This window comes from Oratosquilla oratoria, chromosome 6, assembly GCF_046742065.1.
Source record: "Oratosquilla oratoria isolate Oo_2021 chromosome 6, ASM4674206v1, whole genome shotgun sequence".
Lineage (NCBI taxonomy): Eukaryota > Metazoa > Arthropoda > Malacostraca > Stomatopoda > Squillidae > Oratosquilla > Oratosquilla oratoria.
In genome coordinates this window covers 723276-739825 of record NC_134782.1, presented here as the reverse complement: position 1 = coordinate 739825, position 16550 = coordinate 723276, and the positions used below count along the sequence as shown (strand labels likewise).

The 16550-nt window shown below is 40.3% G+C and overlaps 1 protein-coding gene across 1 annotated transcript; it reads right to left on the bottom strand.

Annotated features, from left to right (window-relative positions):
* Positions 1-617: 617 nt before the first annotated feature.
* LOC143026235 (mitochondrial import inner membrane translocase subunit TIM50-C-like) lies at positions 618-13533 on the bottom strand. Its single transcript, XM_076186286.1, has 6 exons — positions 13060-13533; positions 9902-10134; positions 8533-8640; positions 4556-4687; positions 3684-3804; positions 618-1007 (listed from the first exon to the last, which is right to left on the bottom strand). Exons 1-6 carry the CDS (start codon positions 13505-13507, stop codon positions 808-810), a joined length of 1242 nt encoding a protein of 413 aa, XP_076042401.1. The 5' UTR covers positions 13508-13533; the 3' UTR covers positions 618-807.
* Between the last annotated feature and the right edge of the window lie 3017 nt (positions 13534-16550).

Genomic DNA, 16550 nt, shown 5'->3' with positions numbered 1-16550 from the left:
TGGATGAAGGGTAATTTCTGTCTCCTGCCCACTGCCCAGGTCAGAAGCAATACAGCAAGACACACATCCATAGCAAAACTGCTTCCCGTAATCAGCAACCCCACCCTCTCCATCACCTCATGTGGGAAATAGGCAGGACAGGGAAAAATCTCTTCAGGCTGCGTCAAAAGATCATCCACCCCTTCCCTTCCTTGCTCAACATAAGAGAGAAGATGGGGATAAAATCCCTTCATGTTGCACCAAGGTGTCATCCATACACAGACATTCTCCACTCACCCCTGTCCTCTGGCCTCTCCCTTCCTGTATACTAAAAAGGTAAATACAATGTGTGATTAAGTGCCTCAAATATCCATTCCAAACTATTGTTATGAATCTGGCCACTGAATTTGGCTTTCCTCTATAAGTATGAAAAAATCATTACCTTTCTCTAAACCCCTGTATAATTAACTATATCTGTAACAGTCAAGGAATCCATCTTGCTAGTAGAATTCATTGAGTCTTGAGGGTGTAAATGTACTTAAAAGCATTACCCAAGAACCATTTATGTGCACAAAGGTACCACTCATAATCACAAGATCAATTCTAAGGATAGAAATAAGAAATTAAAGTACTAGGAATTGTTTTCCCTATCTGGGGTATTGGCTTTATGAACTGTTTTACTGTTTATTCACATACTGACAGCAGAAGCCATCCTTTATACATCAATTAAGTAAGAGAATCAGTGTTACTATTACTTCTTCAAAAGAAGAAGCACACATGGAAGATGGTAGTTTCAGAGAACATGAGTGTAAACAGGCATGTTGTATCTCAACGCCATTTTAACAAATTAGCTGCCCACGACATCTTAAGTCCACCAGTTTTTAGCTCTTCCTCAGTCCTCTTCCTAGAAATAGCTTCTTGCTCTTGAGCTGCTCTCTGATTCTCCTTGAACTGCTCCAGTGGATCTTGGAAGTTACGATAATAACTAAGAACTTCTCTAACATCTTCTACCTCTGATTCTGCAATGGCTGCAAAAGGTGTTTGGTTTAGTAATGCAATTCATGAATGATGATATGGTTTAACGTCACAAACTCCATCCTATCAGGAGGCTAGGATGGTGCCCCTCACAGAGGGCTTTGTAGCGTGGAATTTAATGAACCATGCCCTTGGTTCAACTTCGCTGATGGCAGAATTCGAACCGCCCTCACCTCGACCTTCGCCGTAAGTAATGACGCCCTAACCTGCTCAGCCAGCGAGCTTCCAGAATTCATGAATAACATAGAAAATACAGAATATTTATATGTGGAACAGTTATGCAGAAAATACACATACCAAAGGGCCTTTCCACTTTCATCTGGGTAGTGACTGAGTTCAAGCATTCAACTATCCAAAACTCATACACTGGCCCTCCCATCCTAGTACCTCAAGGATGAAGGGTCATCTCTATCATCCTCCACACTGCTTGGGTCAAAGGCAATGCAGCAAGACCATGCCTTAATATCAGGGCCCAAAAACTGCTACTTCATCCCCACCACATCCCCCTCACCTCCTTTACTTGAAAAATGTACAGAGCAAAGAAATAAAAACATTCTTTCTAGCTATGCCATTTTTTTTGTCCATTCACAACCCCTTTCCATTCACTCCTATCTTTTACACTCTCCCTTCCTTGTTCAACATACATTCCCCTTGCCTCCGATACCATATTTATTCCATCCATCCACCTTATTCTTGGTCTTTCAAGTTATTCCACAGTTTTCTCTACTCTTTTCCTTACTTTTTCTTTTCCTATGCCCAAAACCAACTTGGCAATCTTTGATCTACCCTATCCAACAGCTTTCTTTCCACTCTTGTTCTCTCCTTCATCTCCATATTTCTCACTATCCATCCTTGTACCACTTCATCTCAAACATGTTATGGCTTCGCCTTTCTACTTCCCTCAAATTCCAAATACATACATACACCAAAAGGTCTTTTCCCCCTTATAGGGTGGTTGGCCAAGTCATTGGTCCCTTGGTATCATCATTTGCCTTTCAGTACACATCTCCAGCATCTCCACAATAGTTCCTTCCTACTGCCCCATATCTCCCTGCTATGCAATCTATTAGGTCATCTCTTCCACTACATAAGCTTCCACAACACCACCACATTTACATTTCTCCCAAAATTCTTTTACACACTCATTTAAATTAATTCAAAATGCTTCCCTTTCCTCCTGAGTTTTCTCACTATTGTTACCATGTACATTCATAAAAGCCCACTTCTTCCATACCAAGTCTCACCTTTTCCTACATTACCCTCAATGACAGTTTCCATTCCACCACATACCTATCTCATCACTTACACTGGACAACAAAGATTTTGCTACTAGAAGCATGTGTTTTAGTCTAAATTGATGATGCTCATCCCATATCTGTAATCAGAATTGTTCTAGCATGTCAGGATTTGGAGTTATGAACATGTGCAAGATTATAATTATACTTTCAGCTTGTTATAAAATTTGCTAAAATGAAAGCAGTCTAAATTCAAAATTAAAGAAATATCAGCAATAAAACAAACAATGAGAAAGTTCATTATTTAGTCTAGCAACAGATGGTGCTGAAGTATTGTGAGCAACCACCTAATATGTCAGTTTGTTTTTGGTAACACTCAGTGTCATTTGCACTGCCATCATGTGTGGTATGTGTAGCTCTTGCTCTGTGTGATTACTGTTTTAACTGTCCTCATTGTGTTAGATCATCAATAGGAGAGGCAGTGTGAATCACCCAGACAACTTTTGTTATGTCTCTGGTCAGCACAATCACTCCATACAATCTCCTCTTAGCATCCATTCCCAAATGTATATTTCTCATTACACTTTTTAATCCCCCACAGCATTTCCTTGCTTATATTAATCTACATACTACCTCCACCTCCACTCCTCCCTTTCCTGCCAAATTCACACCCAAGTATCTAAAATTATCCACTTCCTCCAATCTCTCTCCCTTAATACTCACTTCCAGTCTGCTGTCACTTTCTCCCCTTGTACATCTCATCACCTTACTTTTACCCACATTTATCTTCAACTTCCCTCTTTCCCACACCTTCCCAAACTCTGTCACTAACTTCCTCAATCCCTCCTCTGATCCTGCCAAAAGCGCAGTGTCGTCAGCAAACAACAACTGACTTATCTCCCACTTTTCTCCATTTCTTTTAAACATCTCCAATCCCCAATTCATTACCCTTGCATTTACCTCTTGCACCACCCCATCCATGTATAAACTGAACAGCCAAGGCAACATAACACATCCCTGGCAAAGTCCCACCCCCACAAGCTCTAGGACCTTGACTCTCTTAAAAACTCTTGACTAATATACTATTATAATAATTATTGACCTTGTATTTAATTAGTCCTGATACTAATACAGTATTAATATATAATTATGTGCATAACTCAAAATCTTGATATGTTACATCAATTCTGAGTCCAGATTCACAATCACCTTACTCGATTTAGTTTAGTACAGCACCATTTGCCTATGTAGCAGACAATACTCTTCTTTCCTGCCCAGTGTTATGTTTCAATATAGAGGTTCTGCTGCACCAAAAAAAGTAATTCTGATTCATAAACTAGCATATACATTATATCAAACTAGCAATAACTACATGCATGGACATATACATACAAACAAATTTGTAACAAAACTACAAATTACAGTATAACTTACTTCTAAGCATAATGCCAAGGTCAATCAGTGTATGGTCATCCATTTGCCCATCCCAACGTTTGAGTTTCAAGTGGTTCTGAGTTGATGTAATGGCATCTTCATCCCAATCTATCATGATTACCTGAAGTAAAGTAGGCTTCATGAATTCAACAAAAATTATTTTACAGTCAATTCCCAATTATGCTAACTTCCTGAGGGAATTCATTAGTCTGGTTTATTGAATATTCCAATCAACTGAAACTTAAACACAGCTATACTTCCTACTTCCCCTACCCATTCCCATTTCCCGTTCTTGCCCTTCCAACTCATCTTCTATGAGCAATCAGCTTGTGAATTAAATCATATAATTCATATTATCATCATGGATGTGATATTCATAAAAATTATTTATTTTCAATAAATTTCATTCCATCACTTCACTATGAAACCTATCTAAATTCCTCAGATAACTAATTTAACTATCTTATGCCATCTTCCCTTCTACAAATATTACACCTCCAACCCCCTTCTCACCATTTTTACTACTCCTGCTCTTCTTCCTCCATACCTTCCCCAATTATCATAACCTCTCCTTAATCTTCCTGCTCATCCATCCTTCTCCATAACCAACTCTCCTAACCCAAACTTCATTTACATCTTATCACACATTTTCTTTGCTAGTGAGATACTTTATTTTTTAAACGATATTAATCATTACTCGTCAGAATTTTTCCAGTTACTAAGTCCCACTTAATTGATGTCTACCCCAGGTTAGATAAGCCAACCTTGTTCATTCAATAGCATTATTGTTAACTACTCTCAGTCTTTCCCATTTACAGTTGTAATACATCATAATATTAAACTCATAAAATAAACCTCAAATCCAACAGTACCTTCTTTAAATCCCTGTTGAGGCATGCAAGATCCTTCAAATGTTTGCCTTCAACGTAGCGTGTTGAATCTTTGAACAGGCGATACCAGATATATCCATTTGGGTCCAGATGATCAATAATTGGAAATGCTGTCTGCAAATACATCAAAATATTATCAACAAGACATCATCGTCTTATCTATCTATACACCAATGGCTTTTTCCCTCTTACAAGGAAAGAAGCCAAGTCAAAGGTACAAAAGGTACATACCCACTCCCACCCATTTCACTCCCTTTCACCACCTTGTTATCTTCTCATCTTAGTTCCTCATGGATGAATAGTCATCCCTGTTTCCTGCCCACTACAAGGGTCAGAGGCAATACAGCAAGACAATCCACAGCAGGGTCACTTCACTTATACCATGACTATCCCTCCTTGTCCCCTCATGCTTAATACAAAGAAGACAGGGAGAAACTCCCTTTCAACTGCATCAAAATATTGTCCCTACACAACCATTCTCCACTCACCCTTATCCCCTGAATTCTCCCTTCCCTGCTCAATAGATATTCTCTTGCTTAGAGCCCCTTTCATCCCATCCATCTGGTCATCCCCTCAAGTTCACTCCATCCACCTCTGCCTTCTATAATCCTTTTGCTAATCTGTCTTCACTCATTCTTCCCATGTACCCAAACCATCCCAATAATCTTTCATTAACCCCATCTGCCAGCTCCCTTTTCACCCTTGCTCTCTGCCTCACCTCCTCATTTCTCACTCTATCCAACCTTGTAACCTTTAACATACTTCTCCAACACTTCATCTCCAACATTTAAACTTCTCCTTTCTGTCTCTCTTAAATTCCAAGTCTCTGCCCTATACAGTGTCAGTTACAATCACCCCTTCATATAATCTTTTCTTTGCATCCATTACTAGTTACCTATTTCTAATGACACTTGTCAATCCCCCAAAACATTTACTTGCTTCTCTCAATCTTAAGTTTACCTCCACCCTCTTTCCTCCATTTCCTGCCACATGCAACCCCAGCCTCTCTCCTTTAAAACTTCCAACTTGCTGCCAACCTCTTCCCATGAACATCTCACCACCTTTCTTTTACTCACATTTACCTTCAAATTTCTCCTATCGCATACCTTTCCATACTCTGTTACCAACTACTTTAATCCCTCCTCTCACCCAGCCATAAGTGCAGTGTCATCCACAAACAATAAATGATTTACTTCCCACTATCTCTAATCATCTCTAATCCCCTGCCCACCAACCTTGCATTTACCTCCCATACCACCCCATCCATGTACACATTGAACAGCCATGGCAACCTGACACAAGAGCATCATTTTTAAATATAGGACCTCTCTCAAGAATCTGCAGGTTAGATTTGGTGGAAAGTACTACATGACATGATACACATTTAAAGGCTCCATATATAGGAGATGGCCAGCCAAGGCATGCACCCTTCACCCATGCCACACCTGTTTGTTTTCCCTTGCCTTGTGGATGAAGGACCATCCTTGTCCCACCCAATGCCTGAGTTAAAAGTAATGCAAGAAGATCCACAGCAGGGCCCTGGTGTACCTCCACAGCTTTATTACATGGCAACCATTACCCTCATTCTTGGTCTTCCCCTCAAATTCACTCCATCCACCACAACCTTCCACTCTTTTTTTTAATTTTGTCTTTCTTCACTCATTTTTTCCATATGCCCAAACCATCCCATAATCTTTTATCAAACCCATCTTCCAGTTTCCTTTCTATCTCTACCATCTGCCTCACCTCCTCATGTCTCACTCTATCCATCCTAATCCCCCAGCATATTTCTTAAACACTTCATTTCAAACACATTTAAACTACTTTTTTACATTTCAGTCTCATAGAGTTAAAGACACAATCACACCTTCATAGTCTTCTTTGCATTCACCCCCCAAAATACCTATTTCTCATGACACTTTTCATTCCCCTGCTACATGTGACCCAAAATACTTAAAACTCTCCACTTCCTCCAGGCTCTTTCCTTTAAGACTTATCTACAACTCACTGCTGCTCTCTTCCCTTGTACATTTTATCACCTCACGTTTTTCCACATTTACTTTCAGCTTTCTCCATTCACATACCATCCCAAACTCCATCACCAGCTGCCTTGGACCTTCCTCTGGCCAATCCACAAGCACAGTGTCATCTACAACCAACAACTGGCTCAAGGAAAATTTTGTATTACACAGCATCACAAGACACAAAAAGCTGGGCCTGCGCATGCATCACCTGCCAGAAATGAAGGACCCATTGACACACTGAGACAGGCATCAGGACTTTTCACCAACTGCAGCATCAATTCACCCATATTCATGTGGACATAATGCCCCCCCCCCAAATCCAATGGCCACTGCTACCTGTTCACGGCAATCAATTGATCGTTCAACACATTGGCCAGAAGCTATCACTATGGCTAATGCTACAGCCTCCTCTGTGCCACCACCCTTGTGTCAGGTTGGCTTGCCAAATTTGTTTTGGTGGATCACATCATCTCAGACCATGGCACCGTATTTACATCACAACTGTGTATGTCCCTAGGGCAGCTGCTAGGTACCACCATCCAACACACAATAGCTTACAATCCCAAAGCCAACAGTATGGTAGAGCAGGCACACAGAACACTGAAAGCCACCCTGATGTCCCAATGCACCAACACAGCATGGTACAGCCAGCTTCTCAGGGTCCTCCTCGGCCTACAGACCACACCAAAGGACAACCTCAATGCTTCACCTGACGAATTGGTATACAGCAACCCTCTCATCATTCCAGGTGAATTTTTCCTTCCCAAGTAGACCTTATACAGCTCAGGCGCATTGTTGGAAAACTCACCCTCTTGCCAACAGACATACAAGACAACAAACTGCCAGTATGTCCCAAAGGAGCTGCACTCTTCAAGGTACATCTTCCTCAGGAATGATGCTAACATGCCACCACTCACCAAGCCTAACTCAGGCCCCTTTGAAGTGATTCAAAGGAAGGACAAGGCTTTCCTTTTGAGAATTAAGGGCACGAATAACTGGGTGTTGACAGATTGCCTGAAGCCAGCATACCTTCAAGGCAAAGGTCCTCTAGTTCAGTTCTCAAGGGCAGGCCACCCTCTCACTTGACTGCATCAACATCTCTTTTGAGGGAGGAGTACTATAAAGCCTCAGCACAGGCCCACAATATAGCCAGCCAATCATTACTCAGTATGGGCCCACACTGCAATCGGCCAACCAGCTCCTTGCTCATGTACAAACTCCTTCCACATGTGTAAGTAGCCACTGCCTCCACAATACACTACTCACCAAAGCTTGCAAATTTGCTCAATCCACGAGTGAGCTTCTGATTGATCAACCATGTTCCCACCCACAGGCAAACTTCTGATTGGTCAACTGTGCTCCCACCCACAGGCAAGTTTCTGATTGGTCAACTGCACTCTCAGCTGAGGTTCACATTTTGTATACAAGTCCTGTGTAAACCCAATAAAATTCATTCTGGTGGCAATGACCCTCTTTCATACACAACTATCTTTTCATTTTTATACAAACATCTCTTTCTCTCCTACAACTACCTATCCCATGCAAGTGGGTGGTCTTTTCTAGGTAGTCCAGTCCCTTCCGACTTGGTTCGTGATTTGATGCATGCCTCACCCACCACAAGCTAAAAAGACATTCTTTTTACCAAAAATTTCTTGCATATACTCAAAAAGAAAATTTGATCTACACATCCACATCTTTTCCCAAACACGCCCTCTGTTCCCCTCCTAATCCTCTCAACTACTACCACCTCAGTTTCAACATTTAACAAACTGATCACCCTAAAAATAATACATTCATATTTATCCCCTTTTCCTTTGTTAAGAGGAACTATATAAGTATTCCTTCAGTCCTCTGGGTCATTCCCCTCCTTTAGACACAAATAATATAATCTCACTTGCCAATAAATTAAATGTTCCTGACTGTGTCCATACTCACAAAACCCTGTTCAGATGTGTAGATGACAATTTCAAAGAGAGGTGGCGCACAGTGATGTAGAAGAAAATCCACACCTGGTCGTTTCTTAAACCGCCAACCTGTTTCATACTGTTGAAAGACAATACATGTAATAGCACATTTTACAAAACATTTTCTATTTTCATTATACTAAAAACATTCATTTTCCCTTGACCAACTTCTTCTATAACTGAAGATTCCACTCAAAAAGAGAATATTATACTTTTAACTTATATTATCTCTCCATATTGCTATCCTCCTTAAATCTCTCCTTTATCACCTCTTTGAATCAACTTCTTTGGTGTGATACTGTCCCCAAGAAAAGTACTGGTTATTTTTAAGAAAATACTGAATACTAGTCATGTAACCCTGCAGTAAGGGCACATGAATCCTGCTATTACTTTTCCAACACTTCTGCTTGCATTTTGGTATCTTTATATACTGTTCCACCTACTTTTAATTTGTCATTTTTTTCTCTATGTCTCAATGTACCAATAACAAATAAATAGAACAGTTTTGGTTCAACTTTACAATTGTCAATTATAATTGTTTTAAATTCTTTTCTTTTTTCTTATTTTTGTATATTCATTTCTAGATTTCTTGTACTCTTTACTTGATTAATAGTTCCCCTCTCTCTCTACGTATCCCATGCCTTGTGTCTTTCCATTTTTGCAGATGAACATCTTTGGTTATACAATTTTTTTCAGTTTCTGTACATATTTTTCTGCTCCCCAAGTTGCATATATATATATATATATATATATATATATATATATATATATATATATATATATATATATATATATATATATATATATATATATATATAATGCATAAAAATGTCCCATTTATGCTGCATATTGTCTGACTCAGAATTCTCAGTTCCACAAAGATTGCATTTCAAAAGTTATATCTTCCCAACATATATGACTCATCCCTTAGTTCTGGATTCCCTACAATCAAGAAATTACAATATCACATGGTCACTTCCCCATTGGGAATTGGTTGATGAAGGAACCTATCTCCAGTAGCAACCTGAATACTATAATCCTATCACCTCTCTCTTCAATCTTTTGACATTGGCAGATTTAGATCTTTTAGTCTCTCCTCATATGGTTTATCTGCCAAGCTGGGAATCAGTTTAGTTGCTACCCTCTGTATTCTATCTTGCTTATACCCTTCACTATCATATTCTAATCTTGGGCAGGTCAAAGTTTCTATAATTATCATTATTATTATAACGATCAATATTTACTCTTTTTTCTTCCCTCACTTTTTTGCATAACTGTAGTATAAAGAAAAGGAACAGCATACATGCATTTATAAACACAAATATTATATTCACACTTACTGTCCATTCAGGATGAACAAGAACATCTTTGAGTTCTAAGACTAGCGTGTATGGAGGTTGGATGTATGGTTCCTGTAAGACTTCAGGCAAAAGCTTTTCCCTTGATGGTTCTTTGATCATCTTGTCCATGTTCATGGCTTCTCTCCAGGTGCGCTGCAGGTACTGCTGGATTATGGGCATTCCTGAGAACTCATCCACCATTGATTCCCCATCTGGACCAATATCTGGAGCACCTAGAAATCAAAAAGTAGTTTATACTGATTGCTTGAAACTTTGAATTTGGAGACAAAAACATTCTCAGTAAGAATAGAGGAAAATGGGTAATAACATGTCAAGATATATTTGTAAAATGTGAATTCTATGAACATTTGACTAATGGCTGAAACTACTCACCCTATCTTTCTATCTATATACCAAGGGCTTTTTCTTCTTTCCAGGGGAGGTAGCCAAGTTAAAAGGCAAGTACTGACTAATCACCCAAACTTTAATTTGTTCATCCAAATACCAATCATATGTCAAGGAGCTAAGCCTTCTAGTAGGTGATGTAAAGAAGATAGATTCCCAACGGCAATGCACCACAGGAGAGGAATTACCCACCAGTCCAGTGCTCAAAACAGCTCACAAACCACCACCTCCACCCAAAAGTTACATTACCTAGTCTTGGGAACAAACACAATGTCCACTCATTCTTCTGAAATACTAACTTCCTCCCTATAATTTCATAGTTTCTGTAAAGGAAAACACTTCAACAGCACCTGCCCTAACTCCCAAGTCTACTGCAATCTGGCAACATCAAAACAAAACAAAGTCTTACTGCATGGCCCAAGTGCTCAAGTGAATAATTATAATAAAGCCCTCTTGTACCTCAATGGGTTTTTGTTAAATGAGATTTCCAAGTGTTTCAAAGAGGATTGTGACTTATCCAAACAATATCTGAAGGCACTGGCAGCCTTGAAGAGGTTGGACATCATTATTACCAAAGCAGACAAAGGAGGTAAAATAGCTATCCTAGAGCATTTGGATTATGTTAATAAAGCCTTCAATCTGTTAAATGATTCGGAAACCTACAAAAAAAATGTAACAAAAAAAAATTCAAGATCACAGCTGTTGGATTCAAGAAAAATGTTCACAGGATTTCAGTGGATGAGTGTGTAAATAATTTGAAGGTCACAAATCCCAAGCTCCTCTATTTCTATGGTCTCCCTGGGTCAATTATTTCAAACTGGGGCTCCTACACAAGCAAACTTTCTAAATGGCTCTCAGAACTTTTGTCACTTTTTGTAGGAAATTTTTCCAATTCACATATCAAAACTGTTGATTTAATTTCCAAAATTGAAAATTATCATGTACAGAATGTCAGGATAGTTTAGATTTTTTTTTTTTTTTTTATTATCAAAACTCCAACTGTTTCAAGACAATTTCCTAGCCTCCTCCTGAAACCCTCCATGCTGACACCCATTAGGTCCCTTATCTCATTTTAAAGACAGTTGAAGAGTCTGGGGCCAACACAGGTAAAGCTTTCTGCCTGGATTGTCTTCAGTCACTGGGAGCAGCGGTTTATGGACCTTTCGCAGGCCCTAGCAAACCCGAGGTGGTGTCTGCCTTTAATACCACATCCTTCATTTTATGATGGGTTTGGTGCTTTGCTCTCAAACACTTTTCAGACATAAATCACTATGTAGTTCTATCTGGGTCTCTGCAGCGAGTACAGCTTGAGGTTTTTCAGCCTCTCCCAGTAATTCAGGGAGTCCATGACTAACCTCCTCGTGAATAGCCTCTGGACCGGTTCTAGTTCTTGTATCTCCTTGACTTTGTGTGGAGACCATAGTTGACATACATACAGCTTTGACACAAGTTCCAGGGTCTTCCACAAAGGTAGTAAGTGTTTGGGATTCCTGGTCTTGAAGGTTTGAAGGATCCACCCACTCATTTTACAAGTGGCACTAATGAAGTGGGTTATGTATGTTCTGAGGACACAGTCATCGCTCATCCACACCTGCAGGTCTCATAGTATTTCCTATGTTTTTTATTTCCTCTGCACCCACTGTGTATCAGTACTCTTATATTTTCATGTGGCCCAAATCTTATCAGTTCAAATTTCTTGTTGTTGAACAATATATAATTTTTCACTTGACCATTTGTATACTGCCTCCAGACCTTTCTGTATTCTTTTGGAATCCTCTCTGGCTGTAATTTCATATGAGATTCTGTTATCATTAGCAAACAAGGACACTGGATGTTCTTATCCTTTGGTCTATGTCACTTATGTCCAGGAGGAATAATGGGCCAAGCACCAAGCCCTGTGATCTTCCACTAATTACCATTGAGCTTTTTGAATGGGCTCTATCCACTATTACTTTCTGCTTTCTATTACATAGGAATTATATTAAATTATCCTACATATCAATATAAAAATGGTTTAGGTTTTGTCAGACACATAGAAAGCATAGCAAATCACTGCAGTCCACATTTCTAAATGTGTATTCTTCTCAAAATCAGTATAGATTGGTAGAATGATACTTTTGAATTTATGAAAATACATGGATAAATACTAACCATGGGTAATTAAGGTTACAACTGGGTCATTACTGAGCACAACTGGGTACAAATTGGCCATTAGACTAATTGAAATTGTCAGTTCCTATTTGCCACATTTCTCTACATTTGCCAAGCATGCCTTCTTCAAAACTAGTCTAGGCTGTTCATCAGAGCATGCACCTAATTGGACCTACCAGGTGAGATTAGTAACAACTGCCTGTAGTGACACCCCAAAACCGTCCCTAAAACATTGGCTGCATGTTACCAGTCACCACTGCATGATATTAATATGCATTCAATACCTCAGTTACCAGTAGTACTGGTAACTGGTAAAAATTTGGGTGGGTACTGGCAGTACCCACCCAAATTTTTTGAGTTAAGAAACTAAATAGAACAGACCTTGAAACTTACCTAGAACATTTACTGGTTCTGTTCCAGTATCACGCAATCACATTTTTATTTTTTTTTCTGTTTTGCATTTCAAATATCTATTTTTCTATGGAATAGTTATAGTTGCATTGAGTTACATAAGATTATGTTAGGAGGTATTGAACAAGTTACAAGGAAAGTTTCATATTACCCGTGTTTGCGTGACTCTGGAATTTTACACATTTACTTACCCCAGGAATAAATAAGGAATGTTCCCATTCCAGACATCATAACACCAAAGAAAATAAATGAAAACTTCATGGCCCTCCATTTCCGTTCATGTTCTTCCTTCTCACTTTCCGATTCACTTTTTCCATCTTTTCCTTCGGATTGTACTTTGGAGCTAAGCAATTGATCCGCTAATCCTATTGACTGTTTACTAGAGGTGCTATCTTGCTTGGTGCAGTATTCATTAGTGGAAAGAACAGCAGTTTTCAATTTCGAATGTGCGAACCCATACACCGGGATTTGTTTTCTTTGAATTTTGTAATTACTTAACACACTATTTTGCCTGTTATGCCAAGTCACAGTTCTTAGTTGTCTGATATCGAAACTGTAAGTGATTTTTGGAGAAGCACCACTAATTTGCAGCAATTTTGGTCGATTCCGTAGTAATAAACATATCCTCTGGGCAGCCATGATATTTGTTTGCGTTCTAAACTCATGCGTGACATATCGCTGTTTTGTTATTTATTTTTCGCTAATTATATAAGTGTTTCCCTATATTTTTGTTTGCGTTCTAGAATCTTAGTCCGATATCGCTGTTTTGATATCTAATTTACTTTAATTATATAAGTGTTTGTCTATATTTTTCTAACCTAGTTTTAGTAAACATGTTGATGTTGTGCTCGCGAAATCCCGGCTGTGCCCCTAAAGTCCATTCATCAACCTTTGCCATAAATCCGTTGATAATTATCAGCTTTAAACACACACCCAATGTGAAGAAATGCTGTTTCCCATATAGATGCATAAATATTTGGAATGGCTTAGCAGGTGATATAGCTCAAGTTGGAACAGTACATAAATTCAAATGTAGACTAAGAACTGTACATGAATTTGACGCTAGGTATGGTAAATTAGAGGGAGGAGAGGGACCCAACTGGTGTTTATCCTTTCATATACTAAGGTTAAGTAAACACAGGGCTGAAATAATTTCAATATGGCTGGGCTGCGGATTGTTACTCCAACTCTCGTGGGCGGGGAGTTGGGTGTGTGTGCGTATAAGGTCACAGCATTACCCATAGATCGGTCATATACGAGCTCTGAGCTCTCTTCCGTGGGGGAAATAGCTGTCGACCACGAGTCCAACACGTGATCCAAAGACCATGGTGAATCACATACATACATACACACCACGAGCATAGCTCCCCTTCCCATAAAATACAACTAGGTAAATACACACACACAGTACACACACACACACAAATAAAATACCTCACAGTCGACTTCTGTGGAAATGGAGCACCCTGGAGGACTAAGGTTCAAACAACTAGAATAGATGAAAGACTTTTTGAAGGAAAGATACATGAGGACAGTAGTAAAGGATAAGATGTCAAGCTAGAGAGCAGTAATGAGCGGAGTTCCACAGGGTTCAGCGCTTACACCAATAATGTATCTTGTCTATGTCAGTGATATTTACTTAGTTTACTTAGTGAAGTTCTGAGGTCGATTCTCACAGCCGTAGTGGACTACCGCTGCTGCCAGTCCTGTTGTTCCTCCTCGCGAGGGCCAGTTGGTCTGGTATTGAGTTTGGAGAAAACCTACTGATGGCGGTGTAGCCTGGCACTGGAGGCTCGTCTGGTGCCTTCCGCAGAAACCTGTCCAGTGCATGTTTGAAGCTGTCCAACGAGCATTTGGTTTTCTCTCTCACCTCTTTTGGGAGGGCGTTGAAGATTTTTGGACCCTCATGGCCTAGGCTGGTTGCCAGTATGGTCTTAATCCTTTCCGGGGCTCTTGGTGGGAGAGTTTGTCTCTCACACTTACTCCCATGCCTTACACTGTGGTATGGCTTGATTGTTGAGGGCGTGGGGTCCGAAACAAGTCCCTCTAGGATTTTCCATGTGTAAATGGCCCTATGTCTTTCTCTCCTCCTTTGCTGGGAGTATAGACCTAGTGCTCCCAGGCGATCCCAATAGTTGAGATCTTGCATCCCTCTGATATGCCTGGTGTAATTCCTTTGGGCAGCTTCAAGCATCTGGATGTCTCCGTGTTTGTGTGGCGACCAGAGTTGGCTACAATAGTCCAGGATCGGTTGAATAAGCGCCTTCCAGAGGGTAAGCATCACTTGAACCTCTCTTGAGGAGAAAATACTTAGTACCCACCTGGCCATCCCTCTTGCTCTTTTCACTGACCGCATGATGTGGTGCTGGAAAGTGGCATCATCACATAAGTGAATGCCCAGGCTTTTTACATGGGCTTTGGGTGTGATTTTCATACCTCTTTCCGTGTGCAGTTCAGTGTTGTCTTTAATGCCTTGGTTTGTGCCATATCTCATACCTCTTTCCGTGTGCAGGTCAGTGTTGTCTTTAATGCCTTGGTTTGTGCCATATCTCAAACCCTCAAACTTCTCTTCGTTGAATTGCATGTTGCTGTCGTTGGCCCATGCATAAACTGAGTTGAGATGGTCTTGTAGATGTTGCACGTCCCCACTTTCCCGCACTGCACGGCTGATGTGGGTATCATGGGCAAAAGACAGGAGGGTTGAGTCCACACTCCTATTTATGTCATTCATATGGATTAGGAATAGGAGGGGGCCGAGTACAGATCCTTGTGGTACTCCGCTTATTACCTTCGATTCAATGGACTTCACACCATCAACCGCGATTGTTTGTGTACGGTCTGTCAGGAAGTTGTGAAGCCAGACTCCTAGCTTCCCTAAGATTCCTAGATCCCTTGCCTTGTGGAGGAGGACACCGTGGTCCACTTTGTCGAAGGCTTTGGCAAAGTCTAGGAATACTACATCAAAATTTCTCCCTTCTGAAAGGCTCCGTAGCAGCCAGTCATAGTGTGCCAGTAGGTTTAAGAGGCATGACCGACCTTTCCTGAAACCATGCTGATTCTCTTTTACGAGTTTATTCACTTCAAGGTGTGTGAACAGCTTGTCCCTTGCGCATTTCTCAACTAATTTGACAATGTGGGACGTGAGGGCGACAGGTCGATAGTTCTTTGGCAAGGTTCGATCTCCTCCTTTGTATATTGGGCTTATGATGGCTTGTTTTAGTAGTGCCGGGATCTCTCCTTTGTCTAGAGAGGCTAGCCACAGCATATAGATTGGGACTGCCAAAACCTCGCTGTATTGTAGGAGTAGGATTGCCGGAACGCCGTCTGGTCCAGCGGCCGAGTTAATCCTGAGCTCCTTTATTGCCTTTTTGATGTCCCCTACTGTCACTTGAATGTCGGTAAGCTGGTTCAGGTTCGTAGTCACCTGGTTGACAAGGTTGTGGGATCGAGGATTTCCATCTGTGTCTTTGGTATGCTGAACACACTGTTGTATTGAAAAGAACAAGCTATGTCAACATGTTTGCAGATGACACAAAAATCACGAGAAGAGTGAAAAACGAGGAGGATGGTAGACTGTTGCAAAAAGATCTAGACCAGTGGTTCCCAAACTGGGGGAAATAATTACACTACCTACTAACTAAAAAAATCTCAGAAGAATTTTCTCATGTCTGAGAGAGAGAGA